General features: G+C 45.0%; 1 protein-coding gene across 2 annotated transcripts in view; it reads right to left on the bottom strand.

Annotated features, from left to right (window-relative positions):
• Positions 1-1,038: 1,038 nt before the first annotated feature.
• CD82 (CD82 molecule) overlaps positions 1,039-26,145 on the bottom strand; it is a 67,233-nt gene continuing 42,126 nt past the window's right edge. For both annotated transcript variants that reach the window (XM_035115951.3, XM_035115941.3), the window contains 7 exons: positions 18,393-18,465; positions 16,354-16,478; positions 14,892-14,966; positions 6,960-7,067; positions 3,591-3,779; positions 2,348-2,431; positions 1,039-1,454 (listed from right to left, as the gene is read on the bottom strand). In XM_035115951.3, coding sequence (XP_034971842.2) covers positions 1,377-1,454; positions 2,348-2,431; positions 3,591-3,779; positions 6,960-7,067; positions 14,892-14,966; positions 16,354-16,478; positions 18,393-18,465 — 732 coding nt within the window. In that variant the 3' untranslated portion in view covers positions 1,039-1,376. The remainder of the gene's footprint in view (positions 1,455-2,347; positions 2,432-3,590; positions 3,780-6,959; positions 7,068-14,891; positions 14,967-16,353; positions 16,479-18,392; positions 18,466-26,145) is intronic.

Genomic DNA, 26,145 nt, shown 5'->3' with positions numbered 1-26,145 from the left:
TGTGCTAGGACGCGCCCTGCTGGCCTGTGCATTCAAGATTAAGGACTCTCAGCATATGAAAAAAAGAGGAAATTCTTTGTCCAAATTTGATATTAAGTGCCATCTTAGTGCTAAAATGGAAGCCTTCCATGCAACAGTCAGTGAGTGTCGTGTCGCTCAGGAGCAATCACTTAACCTGGATGAGACTACCACCCACCCCTCCTTTTCCCACAGGGCTTACTAGAGTTTTGCTGTCCCCAAAGCGAGGGATTCCCCTCATGGGATTGCATTGCCCTCCCTGCTCTCAGTCCTGGAGCAGAACCTAGCATAGCTGTTGGGTGCAAAACACATTTCCCAGTGAAACACCGAGACAGAGGCTCCCTGCTACGATGAGTCTCTGAATTAAAGATGGCACCCAAACAGAGATTTAGTTTAGCAGGAAGGAGTCGCTACACAAGCTAAGCGTCAGAGCAAATGCTCCCCCGCCACCACTGGTATGAAAAAGCCATCAATCCTAGATATTATTTTACCATAACACATTATTACACATTACCTCTAAAAAAAGTTGGCAACCAAAGAACATATTCCAATGGGCCTGTGCAGGCTCACCTATGCTATAGGTGCGGTCTCTAAAGTGTCTCCAAGCTAACCAGGAAGAAGAGTGTGGCAGAGAAGATAAGGTGTGTTTTGTACAAAACTCCAATCTCCCAAGTCAACACCCCTGTAACTACTAGCTGGTGACATCATAAGCCTGGGCCTGGGCCAATCTTCCATCAGATTGAAGTCACTGAAGATGGTGCAGTAAGTGAAAAGGGAACATTTCTTGTGCAGGAGGGGGAGACTAAAGCAGAACTATGCAAAACTATTCAAGAGACACAATTCAACAGATCTGAGGAAGTGAGTTTAAGGAAGGCCAGGGTGTCGGGTTAGAGAAAGGACGATCCTTTCTACTGCATGTATTTCTTTAGGAGAGACCCCCCCCAACCTCCACCAAGAGCTCAAGCCCCTCAAAGTTCTTCCAAGTGGAAAATAACACACAAAGCAATGGTAGCAGACAGCTGCAAAAGAAAAAGGAGCATTTTACACTTAGTCACAATGGGTCAGAAGTGGATAAAAACAAAGAAGAAGCTGTCTAGCATGGTGCTGGCAGTAAAGGTGCAGGGCATCACATGAGCGGAGGAAGACTTTAAAATGGCCAGCTTCGTGGAAGAACAGTCAAGAGAGAGGAGGGGCTGCCCAAGCCCCTGATCCCTCAGAGAATTCATAGCCGCAGTCCAGCCTAATTGATCCATAGCAATGCTGGACGCCACAGGAGGAATGGTAAGTGATGGAGACAGTCTGGGTACGAGGAAGGAAATGCCCCGTTAGCTCCAGGACAGCTCTTGAGGCCAGCAGTCTCAGTACTTGGGCACTTTGGTGTAATCTTCAGTGTGTATGTTCTTGCAGAGGCAGATCGAGAGAATCATCCCCAGGAGCTACAAAGAGTAAGCAAAAAATGAAGCTGGTCAAAGAGACGTTTGGTTGCAAGCGCCCTAGGGTGGGGGGGTTCCCTGTGCTAATTCCCATTTCCCCGCCCTGTGAGGTAGGTTTGGCTGAGAGAGGCAGCTGCTGGCTAAAGGAGCTTCATGGCTGAGTGGGGATTTCAACCCTGGTCATCCACAGACCGGTCCAACACTGCAATCACCGCACCGCACCGGACATTGCTTTATCTTTTGTTCGTTGCCTTGGCCCACTTTTAGAAGGAAAGACAGGCTATACATTTAATGAATAAGATAAAAATAAATAATCGGTAGTTCCCCCTCTTCTTTATTCCTTAAAAAAAACTCTTATTGTTAAGTTGAGCACTGCAATAAAGTGAAACTGGGCAGAAAAGCCTCTTAGCATTGCAGGCTTGGTTCATAAGTAGCAGACTCTATTAATCAGGCAAGGCTAGACTTTTCACATCTAATTGCAATGCTGGCTGTTTTGGCAAGACCCCTGTATAAGAGAAAACAAAGGCAGAGAAAGCAACTAAATCTTGAAGTGTTAACTTCCAGCAAGCTTTTGGGGGTAAGAAACGGGAAAGGAGTTGTCAGCACGGGACAATAGTCTCATGCCACATTACAGTCCAGACTCTGCACACGCTTACGCTGCTCTGAGATGGTGAAGCATCTACAACTCAGAAGCCATCACAACTGCATAGCACTCTGAGTAATGATGGGACCAGATGAGCAATGTTGGTGTGTGGAGCTCACACACCTTGTGTCCCTCGCTTCTAAGTACAAGATCCATCAGTCCACAGTCCAGGGTGCATTCTATAAAACAGTGTGTGTGTGTGTGTGTGTGTGTGTGTGTGTGTGTGTGTGTGTGTCGGGGGGAGGAATCTTACCTCAATGACAGCAACCCCTGCACAGACTCCAAGAATGATGCCAAGATTCTCCTGTAACCAATTCTGCACACCTTCCCTACAGCCCTGGGGGTAAACAAAAGGGTGAGAAAAAATGACTTGTCAATACCATGCAAAAGAATCCTCACCCCCTCCCCACTTATTAGCAAGGTGGGGTTTGTTCAGATAGGAGCATGGGAAAAGGCTTTATAACACTTGTCCACCCAGCTTCATATTCTCTACTCTGATTGGTTGCAACTCTTCAGTGTCTCAGGAAAAAATATTTTTCCTTTTTTTGGGGGGGGGGTGATCTCTAGATTCTGTTCCAGATGTTGTGTTAAATTAGGTCCATACAGAAAACAGTATCCCAAAGTGGCACAGCCTGTACCTTGTTGACATCTTCCAGCTTACGGTCAGGAAAACTCTCATATAGGAGTAGATACACTTTCTTGGCCAAGGGCCACATTCACCCCTTGAGAAGGTTAAGGGGTGATATGATAGCCATGTTCAAATATATGAAAGGATGTCATATGGAGGAGGGAGAAAGATTGTTTTCTGCTGCTCCAGAGAAGCGGACATGGAGCAATGGATTCAAACTTCAAGAAAGAAGATTCCACCTAAACATTAGGAAGAACTTCCTGACAGTAAGAGCTGTTTGGCAGTGGAATTTGCTACCAAGGAGTGTGGTGGAGTCTCCTTCTTTGGAGGTCTTTAAGCAGAGGCTTGACAGGCATATGTCAAGAATGCTTTGATGGTGTTTCCTGCTTGGCAGGGGGTTGGACTGGATGGCCCTTGTGGTCTCTTCCAACTCTATGATTCTATGATAAATCCACTAGGCGTCTCATGCCAGGGGTTGGACTGGCCAAACCTGGGTGTGGCCACCCTGGACACCCACATGGCAACATACAGAGGCACACACCCCTCCCTTCCTCATGGATCAGTTGGGGGAGAAGGACTATTGCACGCTCTCCACTCAAATGATCAATCTGACAACAGGGGAGGCAGCAATCTGCAACTGCACCTTCATCCGGGCACTGTGCTTTGCCCATTCCAGTGTTGCACCTACTTTAAAAACTTTTTCTTTTTTTCTTTCTGGTGCTGCCACCAAATTGGTCGGGTGTTGGGTGACCAGGAAAAATGGCTTGAGGTGGCAGATCAGGCCCCTAAACTGGGGCTTAGCTACACCTGCTCTTATACAACCTCCTGCAATGGGATTAAGGTTGTCCATTACGTCAGACACACTCACCTGCTTTCTAACAGGCCAGTCCTCAACCATTGTGGTGTTGGAAACAGTACCCAAAGAGCAGAAGCCCGTTTCTGAGAGAGAGTTAGTCGAGTCATTGCCGCAAGAACAAGGGTAGGATGTCTGGTTTCCGTCCTGGATGAAAGTGTTGTTTTTCCAATTTTCTGGTGTGGCCCAGCCACAGCAAGACAGCTGCCATTGAAGAAAGAAATCACTGTGTGTTAAAGGTAGGGGAGGAATTCAATTCCATCCACATGGAAGCCAAATCTATCAAATTCAAACTCTAAAACCATCTGAGAACCAAAACACAGCCACCTTCAAAATTCACACTGCATTTTGTTATCCAGTTCTCCAACTGAACAATGTTTACAGAAATGCATATAGGGAACAGTGCACATAAAAGGAATATATTGATAAAAAAAACCAACATATGTAAATGTAGTATATTGGGAGAAACTGCTTGCAAAAATGTGTACAATGGTCAAAACTGAGCACAAGAATAAAAGCACACTAAAATGCTGAAGAATTTCCATGAGGATTTTTTAAATAAAAAAACATTGCAAATTGCTGCATAGATTTAACTTAATGAATTTAAGATTGTAAAAATGAGAAACAGACACACGCTTAATTAGCCCCAATTGTCTTCTGCAAGCTCTCGCATATCAGTTCATAGAGCACTGCAATCCAAGAATTAATTCTGCTCTAACACCTCTGGATCCAACCCAGAGTTCTGAATTTTCAGAGTGCTAGTAATTTAAAGCTAAGACAATAGCTCAGCTCCATTAGTAAATGCCGCCTCAAACCAGTAACTTCGCCAAATAATGTCAAGTGTTAAAACAGCAAGTCACCAGAAGATGGCGCTTGTCACCTACTCTCTCACCACCACCAACAACAAATGAAACAAGCTCAGCTGTGGAGAAGGGGGAGGAAGATATTAAAAGCAAAATACCATCAGACAGACAAATCTTAGTTCAGCTTTCCCAAACCCTCCAAATGTGTTGGACTGCAACTCCTCTCAGCCTTCGCCAGCATGCTTGGGGAAGGCTGTCTTAGCCCACAGCCTATTGGTGGGGTGGGGAACCTTTGGCCTTTAAAGGTCAGATTAGTCTCAAGATAAGTATCTGAGTCCATCTGTCCCAAATATTTGATTGGAGGTCTTGATTCAGCCAGATTTATTGTGGGGCAGCAGCAGCAAGAGAAAGACAGTTCTGGTGCAGGCAATGGTTTGCCCGAGCAAGGAAACAAATCCTAGTATCCTAGGGGAAAAGAAAGCCCATGGAGGAAAGTCCATTCACCATGGCTAAGCCATGGTTTGTTGCCTATGTCTGAGCTGGGACTTAAATCTGCAGAGCCAAATGGAGCTCTGAATGTTTAGTTGCAGTGGAGGGTTACATCCATCCATACATCCATACATATGCACAACATGGAAACAGTTGTGCTGTTTAAAAAAATTCCTTCAGTAGCACCTTAAAGACTAACTAAGTTTTTATTTTGGTATGAGCTTTCGTGTGCATGCACACTTCGTCAGATACCTGATGAAGTGTGCGTGCACACGAAAGCTCATACCAAAATAAAAACTTAGTTGGTCTTTAAGGTGCTACTGAAGGATTTTTTTTATTTTGCTTCGACTCAGACCAACATGGCTACCTACCTGTAACTAGTTGCGCTGTTTGTTATTATGACTATGTGCATGGAGTTTCAGAGCCAGTATATTATTGAACACCTAGATTTAACAAAAGAGAGCCACAAGTTCGAAAACCTTTGCTCAGTTTTTCATATTCTTGCTCCGTTCTTTGTATAAGGGACCGAAGGCTCACTTGCAGCTCAATGAGCATGGAAGCACTTACCCAGAACACACACACGTTCTGGCTGTGTGTGAGTGTGAGAGTGAAGGCAGTAGGGTGAGCAGAAAGGAGGCAAACTCTATGTGAACCTAGCCGTTCGTTCCAATGCAACGCTTATATAAAGCCTTAAGAACTTTAGCCTACTGACCTGTCTGCCACAATGATCCAAGCCAGGCTGGCACAACTTGTGACCTACCAGGTCTGCCAAATGCAGCTCACTAACCAACTAAGATAACCCAAACGCATCCTGTTTTGCTTTTTTTTGCTGTTTCCCACCAGCCATGCATTGCGTTCTGCCTGCCAGGGCCTGAAAGCACACAGAGAGGTACCAAACATCTGGCAGATCTTACAAAGCATGGCTGGCGTGCCAATTTCAGCCTGGCAAGTCCTGAGTTGTGCAAGCCTGATGTATGCAAAGCATTTGCCAAGAAACACACACACACACAGCCACACACCAGATGGAAGTCAGAAGGGTTTTGGCCTTCTTGTCCCCAAAGCAAGCGGTTTAGCTATTTATATAATATTTGAAAAAGAAGAAGAGAGTTTCAAGATTCCTGAAAGGATTTGCTTTAAAATCACACACCCACACCCACACACCCCTGCTTCACATGTGTATCACTTAATATTGATGTGGGGACAACACATGCCAGTCAGCTGGAGGCCCACTGAGCTCGTAGGGGCACAGATTGCTGCCATTGTTTGCAAACCCAAGGTGGCTCAAAGCAAGGCATTTTGAGTATGCAAACCATGGCAGTCACAAGTTCAATAGTCATAGCTTCATGCAATCACAACTTTCTGGGGCCGGAAGCTCAGTGGCATGTGGTCCAAAGCGAAGCCAAAGTTTGCTTGTCCATCGTGTGAGGCAACACTTGATTTGTTGAACAAACCACAGTTAAAATCAGGGCTTTTTTTCAGCCTAAACTCACAGGGACTCAGTTCCGGCACCTCTCAGGTGGGCGCCATTGCCATTATGAGAGAACGAGGGAGGCGTTCATGGTGAGTTCCTGCACCTCTTTTTCTAGAAAAATTGCACTGGTTAAAATAAACCATGGCTTCGTGTTCCGTGCAAACACATACACCTCTCTCCCTCACCCCCCCCCCAAAGCCCATGTAAAATAACTGATGAGTGAAGTTGCTCTTGTTGTGCCTTTCCATAAGCTCATAGCAGTAAAGAAAGACGAGCAAATAATAGTGTAATGAGGCTACTGCCTCCAGTACTTTGATCAAGGTATAATAATGTTGCATCTGCCTGTTCTCAGGTGGCCACCCTTCTGCACATCCCCCAAAGGGGCCACACAGAGAATATGGTAGGGAGTGTGTTGGGTGGCAAGAGACCACCCCAAAGGGCTCCCTCCTCCAACTTATCTCTGTGTCTGCTGCCTTCAAACAGCACTGTTTATTTATGAATTAATTTGTGTCCAAATCCCTAGTGGCTGGAGAACAGTATCTCTGCAGAGACTGCCAATAACAGCTCCCTCACAGCACTGCCTTTCCCCCTTGCCTGGTCAACTCTTGCATGACCACTCACCTGCAACTGGACATAGTCCCACGCATTCTCAAGGGTCCTATTCTTGTCGTCATAGGGATTGTAATTCTGAATGAGGTCGCCAGCAATCATATCCAGTTCTTTCCTGAGCTGGTGAATCAAAAGAAAAAAGGGGGGTTAAGTATTGATCACCCACTCTTTGTCTGACAGATTTCAAAAAAGCCATATAGCCCATGTGGAACACAAGGTAACCTTACAGTATTAGGTTCAGCTAAAAGGCCCAACCAATTTATAACGGCAGCCTTTCTAAACATGCGCGAAGATGTATGGTTTCTGGATGGACTGGCTAAGGCTGCTAGTCTCTAGCTCATCTCCTCTTCAGACAAGTCATCATTTTCTGAAGGATTGGGTGGGCACCATACTCGGTCAAGCACCTATAAACATCCTTCCCCTCCCCCCTCCTGCTTCCTTTCCTGAGGGAAGGCTCTGTAGAGAGAGTGGTCAGTTGGCTGCCTCCACTTGAAAACATCTTGAACATCTGCTCAACTCTCATTTTTTGCACTCCACCTGTCTCACCCACCCACCCTTGGTTTATGCCATAAGAATCATAGCTATAGGAGACCAGTTCAGGTCAGGATCCTCCCAGAGGATGTTAACTCAAAATTAGCATATTAGTGGTGGGAATGTGAGGAGATTCAACCATTCTGAAGCTGGTTTTTTTCAATGAGAGCAGCTAGTTAACAGCATTTGCCTCCATAGCCCTTCTTTCTTTAGAGAACAATGTCAATTTTCCTGCAACTTCTGAAAACCTAATGCTTACCTTACTATTGTCAGCCAAACTGGCAACAGCCCGATACAAGAAATCATCAAAACTTCCTATGTGGGAGGCATGATTTACTAATATATGGAACATTGCTTTATCTGAACGCCTGGTCAGACATAAATGTGTAGTCTGGAGCAAAGCCAAATGAGACAGTTTTGACGCACACTGATACCCATATTTTTATTATATAAAGAGGGAGAGTCATAGAAGTACCCCTCCCATGACTCACTCCTCATTGCGGTTGGGCTATATAAATTGATCTTAAAAATGTAGCCATATGTAACTGCATCTCTTTAATTTGTTTTTTACATTGAATATGCTCTGTGTATGGTTTTGTTGTTGTTTGTATGGCTAAGTTTGTACATATTTTTTATAAGTCAATAAAAATAGATAGATGGTGATGATGATGATGATGATGATGATGATGATGATGAAGATAGATAGAGAGATAGAGAGATATAGATGATCAATAGATGTGTATTAGTGAACCTTCAGATCTGCAAATGAAACAAATTCCCTCTGACGGCAATGCAACTGGGTCACAGGTCCCCCCCCTCCAAGATCTGATTACTGTGCCTGTCTATGCCAGTAAAGCGGGAGATCTCTCGGACTGCAGCTTACGCCAGTTCATGAGCTCACTTAAGCGGGATGGCCCAGTTACTGCGCTTAACCAAACTGCCAGCCTGTCTCTGTCAAGCTATTTTAAATAAAGCTCCTCTTCCGAATTCTGCAAGCACAAAGTACCCAGCACTTGACTGCACAAGCTCGAGAGTGTCACGCTGGGGACAAAGCTGGCACTTGAAGCATTTGTAATGGGCTTTCAGAACTAGGTCAAATTTCCACAGGGCAGCCAGTCAGATAGACCTCCATATGGCAGCCCCGCTCAGCCCCAATGAAGCTCGCACTCTCCTCAGACATACAACCGAGCAAGGCTGTTCTCAGTGGTGGCTGCATGCAGACTGCCTCCAAGCAAAGCCGCTTCGAAGGAGGCTGCTGCATCTGCTCCTATATTCCTCCTGGCCATGCAGTCAGATGGAAGAGAATCATACAATCCCTCCCAGCTGACGTCTGGCCCTCTGTTACTCAGTTTACATGGCCAAGCTCTCTGCCTCTCGCCCCAACTCCTCCCAAGCAGGAAAGGAGGGATGAGCAGCAAAGCAACTTGACCTGGTTCCTGCTGCTAATGCAATTGGTCCTGGCTGCCTTTGTCCTAAGTCATAGACCACACGAAGGCAAGGAGCCTGTGGGTTTTCATTTGCCCTCCCCTCTGCTGTGTTAAAAAGAGAAGACCGCTTTTACACGCTACAGACTCAAAATGTGGAAAACCAAAAAGGTCCGAGTTTCAAGATTGTCAATGTTAAGTGAAGCTTTTCCACCCAAAAGATGTGGGCATGGTGCACTGTACCCTTTGCCTAGGTGTGGGCTCACCAGACCTTAGCCCCAGAATCAGTTTTTAGTGTCAAGTGTGAATTAGATTAGGAATGCATGGATTAGTTTGATGTCCATGTATGTGTAGTGTGCCTTTTCTTTGTCCTGCAAGGACTCTCCTCCCTTCCAGAGGGAAGGGATTGCGTGTGGGGTCCGCCTCCCGCATCTGCAGGGGGACGTGGTCGGTCCCCTGCACAGCCCCTCCCGCCGCCACGTCATACCCCTCTGCCAGCCAATAGGGCTCATGGGGGGCGGAGTCCAGCTCCGTTTAAATGGCCGCGGCGGCGGGAGATTTTTCTCTTTGCGTTCCTGCCCTCATCGGATCACCCGCCCTCCCTCTCTTTAGGCCTGGCTTTTCTTTGACCTTGCTGTGGTCTTTGGTTGGTCACCTTGGTTGCCCAAGGGGCCTGGTTGGAGTTTTTTATCCATTTGGCAAATTGGCACCTGCCTCTTGGTTTTTTGGCCTACCTCATAGCAATTTGTCACAACTTTTGGTATGGGCGGTTAGGCATTGGATAATTCAATATGTGATGTATTTGTGTTGTGTGTTGGAGGTCAGGTTAAGGCCATCATCACCTACCTCCTAGGGGTATCCCATTAAGGGGATCCGGTGGTCGTGGATCCCGTCCGATGCCCTACTTGGGTTAGGGCCATGGCACGACCCCCGGTGACGTCAGGGGAAGCTTCCAGTTGTATTTGCATCAACAAGCTCCTCCCACTGTTCGTTAACCTTTCCAATGGTTCGTTCGTTAACCATTCCTGTCCAATGCCTAAGCCAATACCACTTACCAATAAAGTTGTGGCCATTATTTACCCATTAACCTAAATCACGTGTCCTTGTGTCTTATTTACTCCATGCGGGTGACGGGTCATCGACACGCAACTACAGTCTGTCACTCCCCATCCCCTCTCCAAAAGCCATTCCTGGTTAAGTAGGTGACATGACTTCCAAATGCATTCAGCCTTTTCCTCTCCAAAGAAGAACAGGCCACAAAGGAATTCAATGTCTTCCCCCAAATTCCCCCAAATAACTCCCCCACACCCCAAGCACATATTTTGCACTAGTTGCTTCTTTGTGTGATAGAGTATAATACATTTATTTAAATAAAGAAGATAGCATTCATCTCTTGTTAAAAATAGCCTGGATATTAAATCAGATTATTAGCATCTTGAGCCCACACTTAATCTGTTTTAAAAAATGAATCCACAGCCACCTAACGAAACACAAGAACGTTCCACCTGAATGATGGTTTGGTGTGTTGCATCACTGAGCTTCATGTCCACAGGTTCCCCTCTTCCCTCCATTCGCATATTTGCAATTTCCCCTGAACTCCATATTACTTTAGTACTGCTTTCACAAGATGTCACAGCAAGAAATGTGCATGACACCTCAGAGTTTTTTGTGTGTCTCCCTCAGCAAGATACTATTCAGCTTTGAAAGAGTCAAGGGCCACAGATGTGGATCTGTGTGGGATGTGGAGCAAAGAAATGAGACACGAGGGAACAGAAACCAAAAAGGGGAGGAAAGCACCAACCTAATCCCGAGAGCAGAGTGGGAACCCGACTGGTCCAATGGCACAAAGAACACAGACATGCTAACGGTATATATTCTAACCCTAAAAAAGGGTCCCTGCTTGTCACAGGAGGGTGATCTCGGCCAAGAATATACAGGAAGGGACAGCAACCGAGAGCAAGCCCTTCCTTCTAGTACAGAGTTTCTACAGGATACTGCCAACAGCTGGAGGTTTCAGAAGAAGAAGTAGTTAGCCAGCTTTTCTTTGGCCCGTTTGTGTCACTGAATCATTGGGGGGGGGGACTCCTGAGGCACGAGCCCAGTAAGTGTCAAGTAGGTGAAGCACAAGCTCACATCCCAAGCTATGTATGGTACAGGCGTCTGGGTTACTGTCTGGCAGCCCCAGTTATGAGAACAGACAGGAACAATGAAATGTTTCACAATTTCCCCTTGATGAGAGTTTGCATACATACCATGGAAAAGCAAGAGAGGTCAAAAGTTTCCATTTAATACCACCTCACTGACTACAAGTCAAATTCCAGAAACAGAAGCTCTTCTTCCGCCCCCAGTTTCTGCCTGTGGTGATCTCAATCATGTTCACATTGCCCCCTCCCAAACCATTGCTTCTATTGGAAATACACACACACACACACACACACACACACACACATTAAATGCAGGCATGTGTTTTATTATCATGCCTAGTTTGTCCCAAAGTATATGAGAGTTGAGGGGAAATTATCTTTGAGAAAGATGGAGGCAAGGCAAAGGCAGGGCTGGCCTAAGACATTTTGCTACCTGAAGCAAAGATTGCACCCTGTCCCCATTCCATTGACAGAAGCCAGTTGTATGCACAGAGAGTCGTACTTCAACATAGGCAATGAGACAGCATCCTGAGGACAGTGGGCCAACATAACATGTGCAGACCACATAGTACACCCAGTTCTGTCCTTCAACCCCTCACCAGCACTCATTGCCCCTATAATCTGCCTCAGTCAGTCTAATGGGGTAGCCAACATGGCGTCCTCAGACACTACTGTACTCCAACTCCCACTATCCCTGACCATGGCTCATATTTGCTGAGGCTAATAGGAATTGAAGTCCAGCATCATCTGGACTGAAAGTGAGATCATAAGAGCATCTTTGCTGGATGAGGCCAAAGGCCCATGTTGTTCCACGGTGTGACTAACCAGATGCCTATGAGAAGCCTGGAAGAAGGACCCAAGTGCAACAGGAATTCCTGACAGGAGCAGTGTGTACTGGGTAGGCCTGGTTTACTTCCAGACAACCTGTTTATTGAGCCCATAAGACCTTGCTTCAAGCAATTATCCTTCCCAAAACTTGCCAGGGGATTCTCTTGCCACTTTCCTTCCTGCAAAAAGTCCAAGGAGAGAAAGAACACTTGTTGCACAAGAGCTCCAAATCCACTTTCAACTGCAAAAACCTGAATTTGCTGTTATGTAACTGAATCCCACCTGCAAAATTGCACTGGTAGTTACATGGCACCAGGACACTTATGAAAGCTAGACTTTAACCAAAAGAAAGTTCTCCTTTGCACAAAATGAAACACTCAACTATGCAACATTATGACTCAGACCAGTGGATGAGAGAGGGAGAAGACCGTGGCCTGCCAGCTTTGCCTCCTGGCAGCCAGATTCTAGCTGGAAGTAGGCCCATCTTTATCAAACAACATGAGGGGAGACTCTTCCTGCCAAGAAGAGTTCTGTGATGTTTCCAAAGATGCCTCCCCACCATTATGAAGCAGAAGAAAAATGAGACTTCGGGACCAACCTCTGTTGCTAGAGCAACCCTGCAGCAACTTCTCCACATAGAGGCCTCCATCTTTATAATGTGGAGGAAAATATGACAAGCCAAACCCAAAACATCTACAGCATCAAAGGGAGAAAAATATCTCAGAAAACCAGACTTTGAGGGAACAAAAAAACCCTCAATCAAAGACTGGTAGCAGCAGAAGAGTTCTGTAGAAAAATTGCTGGAGCTTCATGGAATAACATGCCTTAAGAAGGCATTATAACTAGCTAGGGGTCTTTTTCTTTGGCATCAGGGAATACATCTCTTGAAGACTTTTTCTCTTAGCGCAACACCAACCTCAGCTAAAGTGAAAGAGGTTGCAAGAAACGAGATCCTGAATATTGTTGTTGAGCTTGTTCTGCAGTTTAAACTGGCTGTTTTACAATGTAAAACTGCCAGTTGAAAGCACAGAACAGGTTCAACCACTGCAGGAGATCATAAAAAGGTCACAGAAGAGACATTAAAAAAATAATAATAAATCCATACAAACAGAAAAGGCTTTACTCTATCCGGTTTGACATTAACTGTAGGAAGGGGCATGTCAATTGGGCAATTATGTAAAGCCAAATTTTACATAATTTTTACCACCCTGCTTCAGACCCACACTATACAAATGAAATGTCCCAATTCTCATACCAAGGATGGCTGTTTGAGCCTACTTTCTCATCCACACACCACCCAGAAAAATTCTAGTCCACATGCTGCATTCATATAATCAGCATTGGCCTATTCTGCATTGGTTCCAAAGCTAAAACAGTGCAGGTCCTTTTGGTAAACTATATACTAGAATTACATCTTTGTCTCAAAATACAGCTCAGCAATAAACACAGCTGCAGGTGTGAAATGGCAGCCTATCCACATGCCAGAATGAAATAAGTAATGCCATGTCCGGGCAACCCTACCCTTTCAGAATTTTATTACGGTTATTTATTAAATTTATGTACCATTCCTATAATCTGAAGATCACAGGGCGGTTCACAGTATTAAAAACACAAAATAGATAAGAATTTAGCTTTTGGAGGCCACCAGTGGTAGCTCTAGGACACTAGAATAGCAACGAAACAAGGAGTGGGGTGTGCCATGCATGACAGCTGGCAAATCGGGACTGTTCCAGGTTTTTAGACACAGTTGGAACATGTGTACCTAAGAGGAAGCACTCAAGCGGGGAAGTGGTTAGAGCAACTTTCTCCCAGCTGCTATTTCGTTTTTAACTAGGCTACGGACCAGGAACTTGTGGCCCTCCAGATGTTGCTGGATTATAACTACCATAAACTCTGATCATTGGCCAATGGCCATGCTGTCTGGAGCAGATGGGAGTTTGTATTCAATCACCAGTACAGGATCAGAGCTCCTCTACCCCCAAATTAAATCATGCCAGTTTTATTTACAGTGGATCTCACCCAGGTTCTAAAAAATGTGCCACCACTTCTGAGGCAGGAGGCCACTACTGAGCACCAAGTCTGCATGGCAAAATGTGTCAGCGGGGAATAAGGGTTTAGAATTTCCTAGCCTTTGAAAAATATCCCCCAAAGTAGACTGCACCCCAGTTTTAGGAGTTGCACTTTGAGCAATTAATTTGTTATCTAGACCAGGCATCCCCAAACTGTGGCCCTCCAGATGTTTTGGCCTACAACTCCCATGATCCCTAGCTAAGAGGACCAGTGGTCAGGGATGATGGGAATTGTAGTCCAAAACATCTGAAGGGCCGAAGTTTGGGGATGCCTGATCTAGACTCTTCGCTAACCAATTTCTGTTAACAGCAAAAGGCAAATTTAACACAAATCATCCTATACCCCTGAAATATGCAGTAAATGCTATGGGTTGTATCCAGTGCTGACTTGCACACTTGGAATTTGCCTTCCTCTCCTCCAGTTCCCCAGATCTGCCCCCGGGGAGGAAGAAAGGTGAAGTCCATGGTGCTAGCAGAAGTCCACTAGTGAAGCATTTTATTCTGCCTTCTGTGTTCATTCAGCACAAACCATCTGCTTTTGTACATAGAATCATAGAATTGCAGAGGTCCATCTAGTCCAACCGCCTGCAATGCAGGAACATGCAACTGTCCCATACAGGGATGAAACCTCCAATTTTGGTGTTATCAGCACAACACTGTAAACAACTGAGCTATCCAGGCATATGTTTTGTTCAGCTCGACCTCATGATATTGTATGTGTGGGAACACAACAATCAAGAGAAATATTTTGAAAGGAAATGTGACCTCAGGGGCATTTGCCTAAGGACTAGCTCTTAAATCTAGAAAAGCTAGATTAAAAAAAAATTCCCAGAGAGGAATGGCAAATCTAAGTTCTGCATCAGAAACCAGGAGCACATGGTGAAAGCACAGGGTACAAGCACAGTTTCCATAGAAGAAAGCAGATGGGAGAGAAAAGGAGTCACTTACTCTGTCCCGCTGGAGGTAGATGAGCACGCCAGCAGCTATCTGGGCTATGAGGATCAACAACAGGCAGGTGAAGTACTGGAAAAAAGAAATAGGACAACATCACTTGGTATTTGGCATGGCCATTATTATAGACAGCAGCCTCAATAAAAGCTCTCCGGGGGACAGCCTATGGAACAGAGTCAGGCCTAAAAAGAAAGAGTTTTTGAGATAGACTGCTTTCTTTTTAGGAATGCATAGAGTTATTTCCCATGCAACACAGCCAATAAAAACAGTTTCTTCAAGTGCAATAAGCTCATAAACTGGCTCCTTCCAACTTGTCCCAGGTGTACACAGGGTAGTTGCCCAAGTTGGAAGCATTTCAAGAGTTTCCTGGTACTCATTGTTGCATAGCTCAAAAGCTTCACCCAAAATATGGAGTATCACTTTTCACGATGCAAAAAAGGAAGACAGTTCAGCTGCCAGGCTGAGTACAGCATACAAAGGACAACAGATGCTGAGACAACTATTGGGGCTCACAGCATCCCAGAAGATTCAGAAAGGTCTCATATAACACTTGGATTTCATGATACATGTGAGAATTTAAAAAAATGGTGGAATACAACAACACGCTATTACAGAAAATTCATTTGTCCAAGCCCTGTTCTGGGGGTTCTCCCATTCCCCACTTCCAGAACCAACTGGGGGGCATGGGAGGGGGGCAGAAGCACAGTAGGAGAAGTGGGGAAGCCCCATTGCACAGCGGAAGTCCTTGCACAGAGCTTCTACTGACAAGGCTTCTTAAATTAATCCCACCCATAATTTTCCTCACCTACAGGGAAGAAAAGCTCCCATAATAGCAAGTGCAAACATAAACCTGGGGTGATATATAGATATACATAATATTTATATACACATATGTATTTCAAACCCATATATATATATATATATATATATATATATATATATATATAATCACACACACACACACACAAAATCTTCAAAAACCTGGTCATACCTATTGTTTACCTATTAGCAACCCAATATCATTCCATCTTCATATGTCTTTATTTAGATTAATTATAGGTTACTGATTTATTTTTAAAAGAAAACACCACCTTATCCAACAAAATAGCAACATCATAATCAAATGAAGGAGCTAGCAATCACTATTCCTTGTCTGAAAAGGGCTTTGGATGGACATAAAACAAAGATAACAGGCATCAGGTGTGTTTTCCTTGGGAAAGCATTATATCATCAGGACAGCCAAAGAGACTAAAGTTGCTACCTGCTTAACTTTGGAGGCCCTTCTCTAAATGCCTCCATTTTCTGTGAAGCCAGGAATGTCTCGCTTAGAATTCCTAAGTACTGTACTTCTCTATCAACTGTAGTTGATATTCCTGCATACCTTGGTCTCTAGTTCAACTGCAGCCCTCAGGCAGTACCAGCAAGTCACTGAAAGCAGCATTTATCTCTTTTCACTCACCAGGCCCAAGAGACAGCGGATCTCATTGACTGCCCCAATGCAGCCCAGGAACCCCATCAACATGGTCACAGCACCGACGCCAATGAGAATGTACGCCCCAATCTTCAGCGAGGACGACGAGGACTCTGTGGAAACCAGAAGAGAAATGGACACAAAGTGAAGGAGGATTCTTTTAACGTTGGTTAGCTCCAGAAAAACAAGACTGCTCAGAGCCACGTGTGCTTCGGAGAGCTAAGAACTTCAGGCCTAGGTAATCAAAGGCCACGTGAAGGCTGCTTGTGGTGGAAGGATCCACAAATAGGCAGTCAGAGAATAGGCAATGAAGGAGAGAAGGCTGCTTAATAGGAACTGATGACTAGGCAAGCAAGAGGAGCACGAAAGAAGACTATATCCTGTCTCTGTTCGCTCTAACCCCCCCCCCCCCGAGTCTAGTTAGCTGCTCCCAAAAGGCTCCTCTGAGACAACTGTCAAGTTGCAAGGTAGAATTGGTCTTTGAAGGATGCACATCTTCTAATATGCAGCCACCAAACCCCAGTTATCCCCCTCTAACTCAGTTCAGCAAACACCCTTAAAAAGGTCAAGAAAGGGGACAGTTTCCTTGCCAAACAGCAGTGCTGGTGACGTTCATTTTAGCTTACTGGGTGGGGTGTGAGAGAGTCTGCATGTTGCATCTTGCTGTGGGATCACAAGGCACTTCCACTGATAGTTATGCAAAACTTCTCACATGGGGCAGTGGCAACTAACTCTTTTGATGGACCCAACCTGGCTGCCTTTCCCAATGTACAGGGCAGGGGTTGTCAACAGTGTGCCCTTCAGAAGTTGCCGGATGTGCCAACCAGCCTCAGTCAGCATGGCCAATGTCCAGGGATGCTAGAAGCTGTAGTCCAAAAAACATCTAGAGGGCTCCATTTTGGTGAACGCTGGTATACATAGCCTTGGGAAAAGAGACTGTAGCTGAAAGGCACAGCCTGGGCTCAGTCCACAGCCTGCAGCACGTCTTGGATTTTGGAGGAAAGCTCCTCAAACCATGTTGGCAAAAGGCTCACAGTTTATATTCCCTCTTGCGCCATCTTTTTCCTCGTTTCTGGGAAAAAAGCCAGATAAGCACAAGAGGGGGAAGAAAGGGAGGAAGGCCTCTCTGGCAATGGATTGGAATGCCCTGCTGTGTAAAGTTCCTTCCCAGACTTTGTTAAGGTTACCAAAGCAAAAATAAAAAATAAAAAAGAGGGGGGAAAGAAATGAGAAAAGGGAGGGGAAAGGGCTTCATCTGGGATCTCAAGGAAGGAAGCAGAAAAAATACGGCATACATGCAGTGAGATTACAAGCAAGAAAGGAACAAGGTTGGGGCTGGGGGGCAGGAAAGGAGCCCGTATACAGAATACTTCAAGTCCTTGGCAAGCAATATCAGTCCATAGGCTCAGTGTGGGCAAAACTCCTTTTGAGCTGCTCAGTTCATACGGCTATTTGTTTTGGTTCTAGACCACAGGGAGAAAACTAGGTCACAAGGCAAAGCCTCAACTGCTTCTGCAGCCTAAAAATGACTGCAAGCATTTGTTTTAAAAAGGGGGGAAACTTGGTTTAAAACACACTTTTCAGCATAGCCCTTTCTTGTTATTTCTCCCTTGTGAGTAACACTGCAGCAGTGACCCAGATAAAGAACATGGAAAGTGGAAATAGCATGCAGAACTGCACAGGGAGTTTCTTTTTTAAGGCAATGCATTAGCTTGGCAGTTCTCCTTTACCAAATCTGTCCCTCAGACTTTTGCTGAAGTGAACCTAAGTTACCAAGCCTTGGAGAACTTCTCTGTCTGACCTGACATAGCCTTCCAAGAAAGAAAAGGCTGATTAGCAATAGAAAGCTCTTCTAAATCTAGCAGGAAGCCACCTTTGCTTTGGACTATGATCTGAAGGGGGGCTGCTGTTCAGATGGGCTTCCCTTTACAATTTAGTAAGCACAACATGGTGTACTCTCTTGACAGGGAATGCTCTACAGATAAACACCCAAGGAACAAATGCAAAGATAAGAAAAGCAATCTTACGCAAAACTGAAATGAAGCTATTCTTGTCCACCAAAATCCATATTCCGAAGCCTAGGATCACAGCACCCAAGATCTGGAAAACAAGTTTTGGTTACTGAAGACAGATTGTACAAAAGGTTTATTTCTTATGCCATTTTTACACTAGAAGAGTCTTCAAAAGCACCTTATGCAATAGCAAAACTTCCCTCTAGTACAAACCTATTTTTTTCTGAATGGGTCACATTGATGCTTCAGAGGAGCAAAGTACAAAGATAAAATCCATCCCAGCTGGCCCTAGTGTTTAAGCTAACAAGTTTCACCCACTTCTATTTTTCTGGGTATTTCCTCCTATCCATTACTGAAATATTATCTACCTCCAACTTACAGTAGTTTCCAGCTAGATATAAGTAATTCAGAAGCCTTGAGCTATGTGAAGCTGTCAATCAAACTAAAGCAGTGGTGGGGAATCTGTGGCTCTCCAGTTGTTGATAGGCTCATCATCTGTCACCGCTGGTCATGCTGGCTCGGGCTGGCAGGAATTGGGAGTCCAACATCTGGGTAGCCAGGTCCCCCACCATCAAACAGCAGTTCTTTTAAGTCCCCCATTTCTAAACAGTGTTAGAGTCCTGCCAGCACACAGCAGATTCGCTCCTAGTGTATATGCTAGGCATGAGTTGTCTAGAACAAAGAATGGTCTACTTAAAACATAGCACCAAGCATCTTTGCTACAGCCAATTTAGAATAAAAAGCAAGTTATTGGTATCATGTAGCCTGGTTTGTTTGTTTTTACTTTGCTTTGTCATCACAAGTCAAGCAAAGTGGAGAGACAAAAGAGCAAAACTAAGCAGTCTTCGAAACACCGCTTCAATTGCCTTTTCTTATTCATTTCATAAAATTCATAAAAACTATCTTAAAAAGGATGGCTCGAAAGCTAGCAACCTGGACATCATTCCCACTGAAGTGGTTAACCTGGCTGAGGTTTATTGCTTCAAACTGACTGTGGGGTCTGACAAGATTGAATGTTTTTCCATACAAAAAACAAAACAAAACCTAAAATCACTCCGCATAGAGAGCTAAATGTCAGGGAGAAGGCTAGGCTAAAACACAGCTGGAGAGGAGCACTCAATCAGGCAGGCCTCCACATGAAGTATGAAGCAGTAGGTCCCACTCCGACTTGCCAGAGACAGCTGCTTTTAAAAAGGCAGAATTATTGGAAGGTAGCTTGCCATACCACTCAGCTCACAGGTTAAGGTGTATTCTAACATCTTTTTCTGCTGCTAACATGCCACCAAGACCGCTGTTAGCATGCCTGCAGTGAAGAGCACAATAGGACCAGTGTGTCTTGGCATAAGCAGAAAGAATACAAGGAAACAGCTGAATAAAGGCTTGTATCAGACCTCTCTCTCTCTCTCTCTCTCTCTCTCTCTCTCTCTCTCTCTCTCTCTCTCTTTTACATGTGATCACACTTTAGCAAAGAAACAGGAAGCCTGTTCTGCTGTGCATCCTCCTGTGATCAACACACAGGCTAAAAATTTGCCTACAAACCAGAATTAAGTGAAGCCACGAGTCGTGCAACAGTCATATGGCAGCAAAGCCTAAGGCACAGAGCCATCAGTTGGCAAGCGAGCTGCAAACACGTCGCAGTCCAACAGTGTTCCATCAGTGGGAGCCAACTGGCAGCCCCCATCCTCGGATGAGAATGGGACAATTATCCCAGGGCCATCATGCAGATTTGATCTAGCAAATCACAAAGCCAACCTGGGGCAAGGAGAATAGGTCTAGAAAATCTCTGCAAACACCTCTGCCAAGGCTGAACTGAAATGGTCAGGGCAGGGACTTGCCTTTTCCCCAGTTCTACAACAAGGAGTAGGAAACCTCAGGCCCAGGGGTAAATTGCACCCCTTCAAGACCCTCTCTTTGGCCCTCGAGACTCTTACTTATTGCCTTTATAGCCCACCTTTTTCTTCAAGGAGCTCAAGGTGGCATCCATGGTTCTCCTCTTCCTCCTTCTACCCTGTGAAGTAGGCTAGACCAGGCATCCCCAAACTGCGGCCCTCCAGATGTTTTGGCCTACAACTCCCATGATCCCTAGCTAAGAGGACCAGTGGTTGGGGAAGATGGGAATTGTAGTCCAAAACATCTGGATGGAAGAAGTTTGGGGATGCCTGGGCTAGACTGAGAGGCAGTGACTGGCCCAAGGTCACTCAGTTGCATGGCCGAGTAAGGAGTCAAAAGCTGGTCTCCCAGATCCTAGTCCCAAACTCTAGCCACTACACCACACTGGCTGGCTTGCCAGGTTATATTCCCACTCTGCTATCTCCAGACCACATCTCTTACTAGCCACCTCTTGCTTGCCTGGGTGGAGGACAGAGAGGGGCGGCTGGAGAACGAGTCAGCAGTACAGAGATAAAATTTACATTGGTTGCTCTGCTCAGGTTGGACTCTGGACCTGCGCAACATTGGCATGTGGGTCCCAGAAGGTTACCCAGAAGGAACTACGGAGTGGAAAAAGTCCCCCGCCCCCCTGCTCTGCAACTAGAACGTCCAGATGTTTTTATTACACAATGAAACTTCCACAGACAGAACTTCTGTGTGTTACAGGTTGCTTTCCACCTGGTCAGCAGTAAAGGAACACCAGCCCATGCCGGACGCTTTATACTTAAGTGAGACTTCCGTGGCACACTTGAATATAAATAGCTCCTATAGTAAACATTAAAGAACAAAATAATCTAACAGTACACAGCATGCAGGCCTATTTGCTGGCTAGAGGCCAGTAATTCAAAACCTCCTCCAGAACTTTAGAGTGTTTTGAGCATAATCTGGTACACAGGATGTTTATTATACCCGCTTATGTGAAACAGACTGTATTCTGTCAGGGCCTCGCATCAGTCATGAAAGGATCATTAACATTGTCAGCAGAAATGCGGAATTTTCTCCCGCTGCCTCCATGTTGTTGCTACAAGGTACAGAAAACCAGACAAACTGGAAAAAGTGATGGTTCCATTCAAAGAACTACGAATATAGTTCACCTGCCTCCAAGGGAGCTGTGGAGAAGATGCGATCTCTGTGAAGTTAACACTGGCGCTCAACAGTGACAAGGTGGCATTGGCAAAATGGGCTCCCCTTGCTTTAATAGACACAGGGAGAAGCCTAGGGATAAAAGCAACCTGCTCATACTTAAAATTTAGTTCTCCTTGCCAATAAGACATTGCAGCAGCAGTCTTGCTTTCCCTCCTGAATTATCTTAGCTCTGGCAAGTGAATTATGACCACCAGGTAGCAGCTGTTTACATAGTGAATAGTTTTCTGGGGAGCAGATCTCCATGCAGTGCAAGCTCCTCCTAGGAAAAAACTTATTCCAAAGGGAGAGCTTGTGCCAGCACTGGTAAAAACAGAAAGCTTAGTAGGGAGCCATGTGGGCATCCTATTACAAACGCCACCAAGTTTTATACCAATGAGAATAGCCTAACCTTGTTTGGCCTGCCATTTATGCACAGGATGAACTTTAGGTTCCCAAAGGTTCAGATGCCATGGAACTGCAGAAAAAGCAGCTCTTTCCCTTGAGGCGAAAGGTAGTGGAAACAAAGGAGGGTTAGAGGAGTCTTGAAGAACAGATGCTTCCTGTCACCTGTGGCCTTGCCAGAGGAAGTCCAGAAAAGTCTGCTGGGAGAGAATTCCAACCATCTACTCCTCTGAGTGCCATTTGCTTCAGCCAGCCGTCTCCCTCGAGAGGCTTTCCACTTCTTTCTGTGCAAAATGTGGGAAAATACTTTGCCGCTCAGATCTGGATTTATTCAAGCCAAGCAGCTTGGATCCGCCTCCTGTCAGCTCAGACCCATCTCATCAGGGCTCCAAAAACGTAACTTGGCTTTACAGGCTGCAGAGCGGGAAGAGGAGGGGGATGTGGAAAGCCTGGAATAGGAGGAAGAGTGAAAACATCCACTTTGCTGAAGTGCTGTGGCAACGGGGAGGCGAGCAGGGTTACTGCAGGGCAAAGCTTTTCCGCAGCCCATTGTAGATGCATAGATTTGCCGCCGCCACCACTCAGATTAAGTTCCCTTCAGTGCCTCTCGCCCTTTGTCTTCTTCCCTGAAAAAGTTGCTATAGAGACAGTTAACCTGCACTCTTGACAGGCCCAGATCAATTCTCCTGAAGTCTCAAATCAAGGCTAATTTATGCAGCAAGTATGTTTGCTGCACACCAGCACACATCAAAAACACTGCAAAACATGGCACAAATATATTTATCTGCATAGTTCTATTATCATGAGAGGCGTGTATTGCCTGCTCTCTCCAAAGGAGCACAGTTTAATGGGGACAATTATTAGATAGTGCAATCATTCTTCCCATTCCCCCTCTTCAACTACATTCAAGGAAGAAGCTGCAATTCAGATGAGGTCTGACCACTGCCAACCTTCATGTCCTGCCCTGGATGGCGTTCCACCAAGGAGCGCCATGAGCAAAATGACTTCTGCTTCCACAATGGAACTCCCCCCCCCTCCCATGCACACCCCACACCCAAATATGCTTCAGAGGGTTGTGGGAACCCCAAAAGAAACATTAAAGTCATGCAGGGTAAGGAGAGAAAGCCTTGCTTTGCAAGTGGAACACATTTTCCTTGCACAAGGAACTGCTTTGAATACAACTGCTTGATTCCCCAGGAAGAAACAAGGTACACATCATTTCCCTCCACCTGCCCCCTTTGCTAGTGGATGCCAATGAAGCACAGAAGGAAGGGGGAAATGAAATACTCTATTTAGCACCACCAAAATAGTTTAACTGACTGTGAACAGACCAGGCAGAGGCCCAGCAGCCCCCATAAACTTGTGGCAGCATAGCTTCAAATACCTTAGTATTCGTACTGGAATGTCTTCCATCCCTGGGAGCCAACGACCAACATCCCACCTCAAATACCAGCTGCAAGTACTCCAGTAATGCTAGAAGAATTCAAGTGCCCAAGCATGCAGATAACGCCACTTTCTTTCCCCTGCTTGTATCACATTTCAGAAAGGGCAGAAACAGTCTTTAACATCAAGGGGTCAATAATTACAAATACTCTGAGCCAACAGACATAGAATCATAGAATTGTAAAGCTGGAAGGGATCACAAGGGTTATCTAGTTCAACTCCCTGCAATGCCCAAGGTGGGGTTCAAACCTGAGATTAAGAGTCTCATACTCTACTAACTGAGCCATCATTTCCGACAGTCAAAAATGGATGGAACACTGTCTCTTGTAGACTCAATATGAAGTGATGCTGCTATCGAATAACAGATAGCATATTGCACCCTGTAGTTCTAGCTCTGCTCTCCAATTCACCCCCACTCAGTCCCCCAACAAATTCTGAAGATGAAGCCAGACTAGTATTCAATGAGTTCTGCATCTTTAACTGTGTGTTTAAAGACTTGGCCCCACCTCATTGTAGCACTGGATCTTAAAAGAGTCTTCCTCTGCATGCTAAAACCATCCACGACCTTTGGTCCCTGGCAGCCTTAACTGGAAAGCCGATTGCTCGGAGATGGAAACGAAGCATACAGCTGGGGGGTGGGGGCTAGCGGAGAGAGCAAATTGAAAACCAGTTCCAGATGTGCCATCTGGGCAAGCTTTCCTGCATGCAGTTTCTACATGGCACATGGTGAAAGAGTGGCAGAGGGAGGGGAACTCAGATGATTTAAACACAGCCTGGGGGTGGGGGACATCCCGGAACGTCTAGCAACGGCATTGCAGTTTGTGTCACTGACATTGCTTTAGATGCCAGTGGAAACATGCACATCTCTCTTGTTTCACATGGATTCGGCACTTGCATCTCGAGGCACCCTTCACACATGTCAGAATGAGAGTCTCTTTGCTGCTGCTTTCTTTTTGAGGATCTGAAGTCACCATAAAGTGGTAGAAGCACCAAGCTAACACACAGCTTAATCTTCAGGTGAAACACAAGAGTGATGGGTTCTTACATTTGGTTGGGAGGGGCGGCTGCCCAAGAATACACCATAACTGTCAAGATATTTTGTCTGGTGTAATCTACTTCTCTTTTTAACCCTAGAGGAAAGAAAATAAGGAACGAAGAGGGTCTCATGGATGAAAGAAAAAGGGTATGTTCTATAACACTCTCAAGTCTAAGTGTGGAGCATGCAAGTGTGAAGGCTTCTCCTAATTTTGGTTCAAGAAATAAGGACTGTATCTCATTGATAGTGGTGCTCCTAAACAAAACTTCAGAAGTAAGGCCGAACAAGTTAAGCCAGGCACAACTCTTATGCTCTAACCCAGATAAAGCAGCAGTGAACATGAGGCCTTTAAGACAAGCTCATGTAGAAATGTATACCCTACACCCCATTGTCTTCTCGCTGGACCAGGTGCCTTCAACTATGGTTCCTTGGAGCTGATCCATTTGGAGGAAGGTGGAGGATTCCAGTTAGCATCTACATTTATAACTCCACCAGAGAAAAAGACTCAGCAGATGTTCCAGATGCAAAAGAGAACTAGAGCAGCAGTTCTCCAAAAGAAGAACTTGGATTTTGTTGACAAGGAGTATCACCAGGTGTTAAACGTTGCAGATAAAAGCTGGAGAACAAGAACACCATCTGCACAAAGGGAAGAGTCTTCTTGAGTTCAAAACCCCAGTTCCTTTCAACACAGCACTTCCTCAAAGTTGAAACGTTTCCAAATACAGCTCACCAAGTCACCAGTCAGTTTACAAATAGGAAGTGCCCAAGAAGAAACTTGTGGCAGTTCACTGTCAGTCTGGACTTAACTCTACATTGGGAGATTGTGTCCTCTGAATATATTGCACAACATTAAATGCATTCTCCCATTGAAGCAGATCACTTTGGGGTTCTTTGAATGTCAAATCGTTTAAAATATTGCTGCAAGATGCAGTATGCATGCGAGAAAAGAGAAGCTATAAGGGACTTGGTATTTTGAGCACTGCAGACTTTCAGAAACACAAGGATTTGGCATCTTACAGCTGCCAATTAAATTGCTACAATTGGCAATCATGTCTTAATGGAACTGCCAGGTATGGATGTTTCTCCATTAATTTGCAATTTTTAAAAAGGATATGGATCATAGCTTAGAAACATTTCTCCCAAAATGTGCATTTTTAAAAAACATTATTTGATACATTTTGAGTCAAAAACTGCCAGAATATTCAGGATGTGAAAACTTTGATGATTAACCAAGTTCCAATCAGCACATCAGTCTGGGAGATGTGAATCATATCAGTTTATTATTGAAATTTACAAATAATTTGAGTTCTTCAAGCCTCTTGGCTTCCAGGTAGTAGGATTCTGAAAGTGACAAGTCTGATGAATTATCAGGGGCCAAAACCAGCTATTATTATTTCTTGAGGTGTTACAAAGACTAGATGCTTCATGTATAAAAAAAGATAAATAATAAACAAGACACCAGAAAAAAAAAGAATGGAAGGGGGAAGTGGGAGGTGTCCATATTAATTGGGATATGTGTTGCAAAGTAAGTCTGATACACTAAAAATAGACACGGTTTAGCTCAATGAGAAGAATCAGTTATTAAGATGAGGCCCTTGTCAAAGTTGATTTCCTTGACCCTGGCTATGCGTATTCTTCAAACGTTATTGAATACAATACAGACTTTCCCCCCAACCAATTCATTTACCCATCCAATAACCCATAAACCATCCAATAACCAAGATCAAAAGGTGAAGTGGCCTCAGACACAACACTGTCATGAAGCAATATTGAATATTGACAAAAGACAGGGAATGAAGCTGGGGGGGGGGAAGGTTAGCTGAACATTTCGAC

This window comes from Zootoca vivipara, chromosome 1 (assembly GCF_965207765.1).
Source record: "Zootoca vivipara chromosome 1, rZooViv2.hap1.1, whole genome shotgun sequence".
Taxonomy (NCBI): domain Eukaryota; kingdom Metazoa; phylum Chordata; class Lepidosauria; order Squamata; family Lacertidae; genus Zootoca; species Zootoca vivipara.
This window is presented reverse-complemented; position numbering and strand designations above follow the sequence as displayed.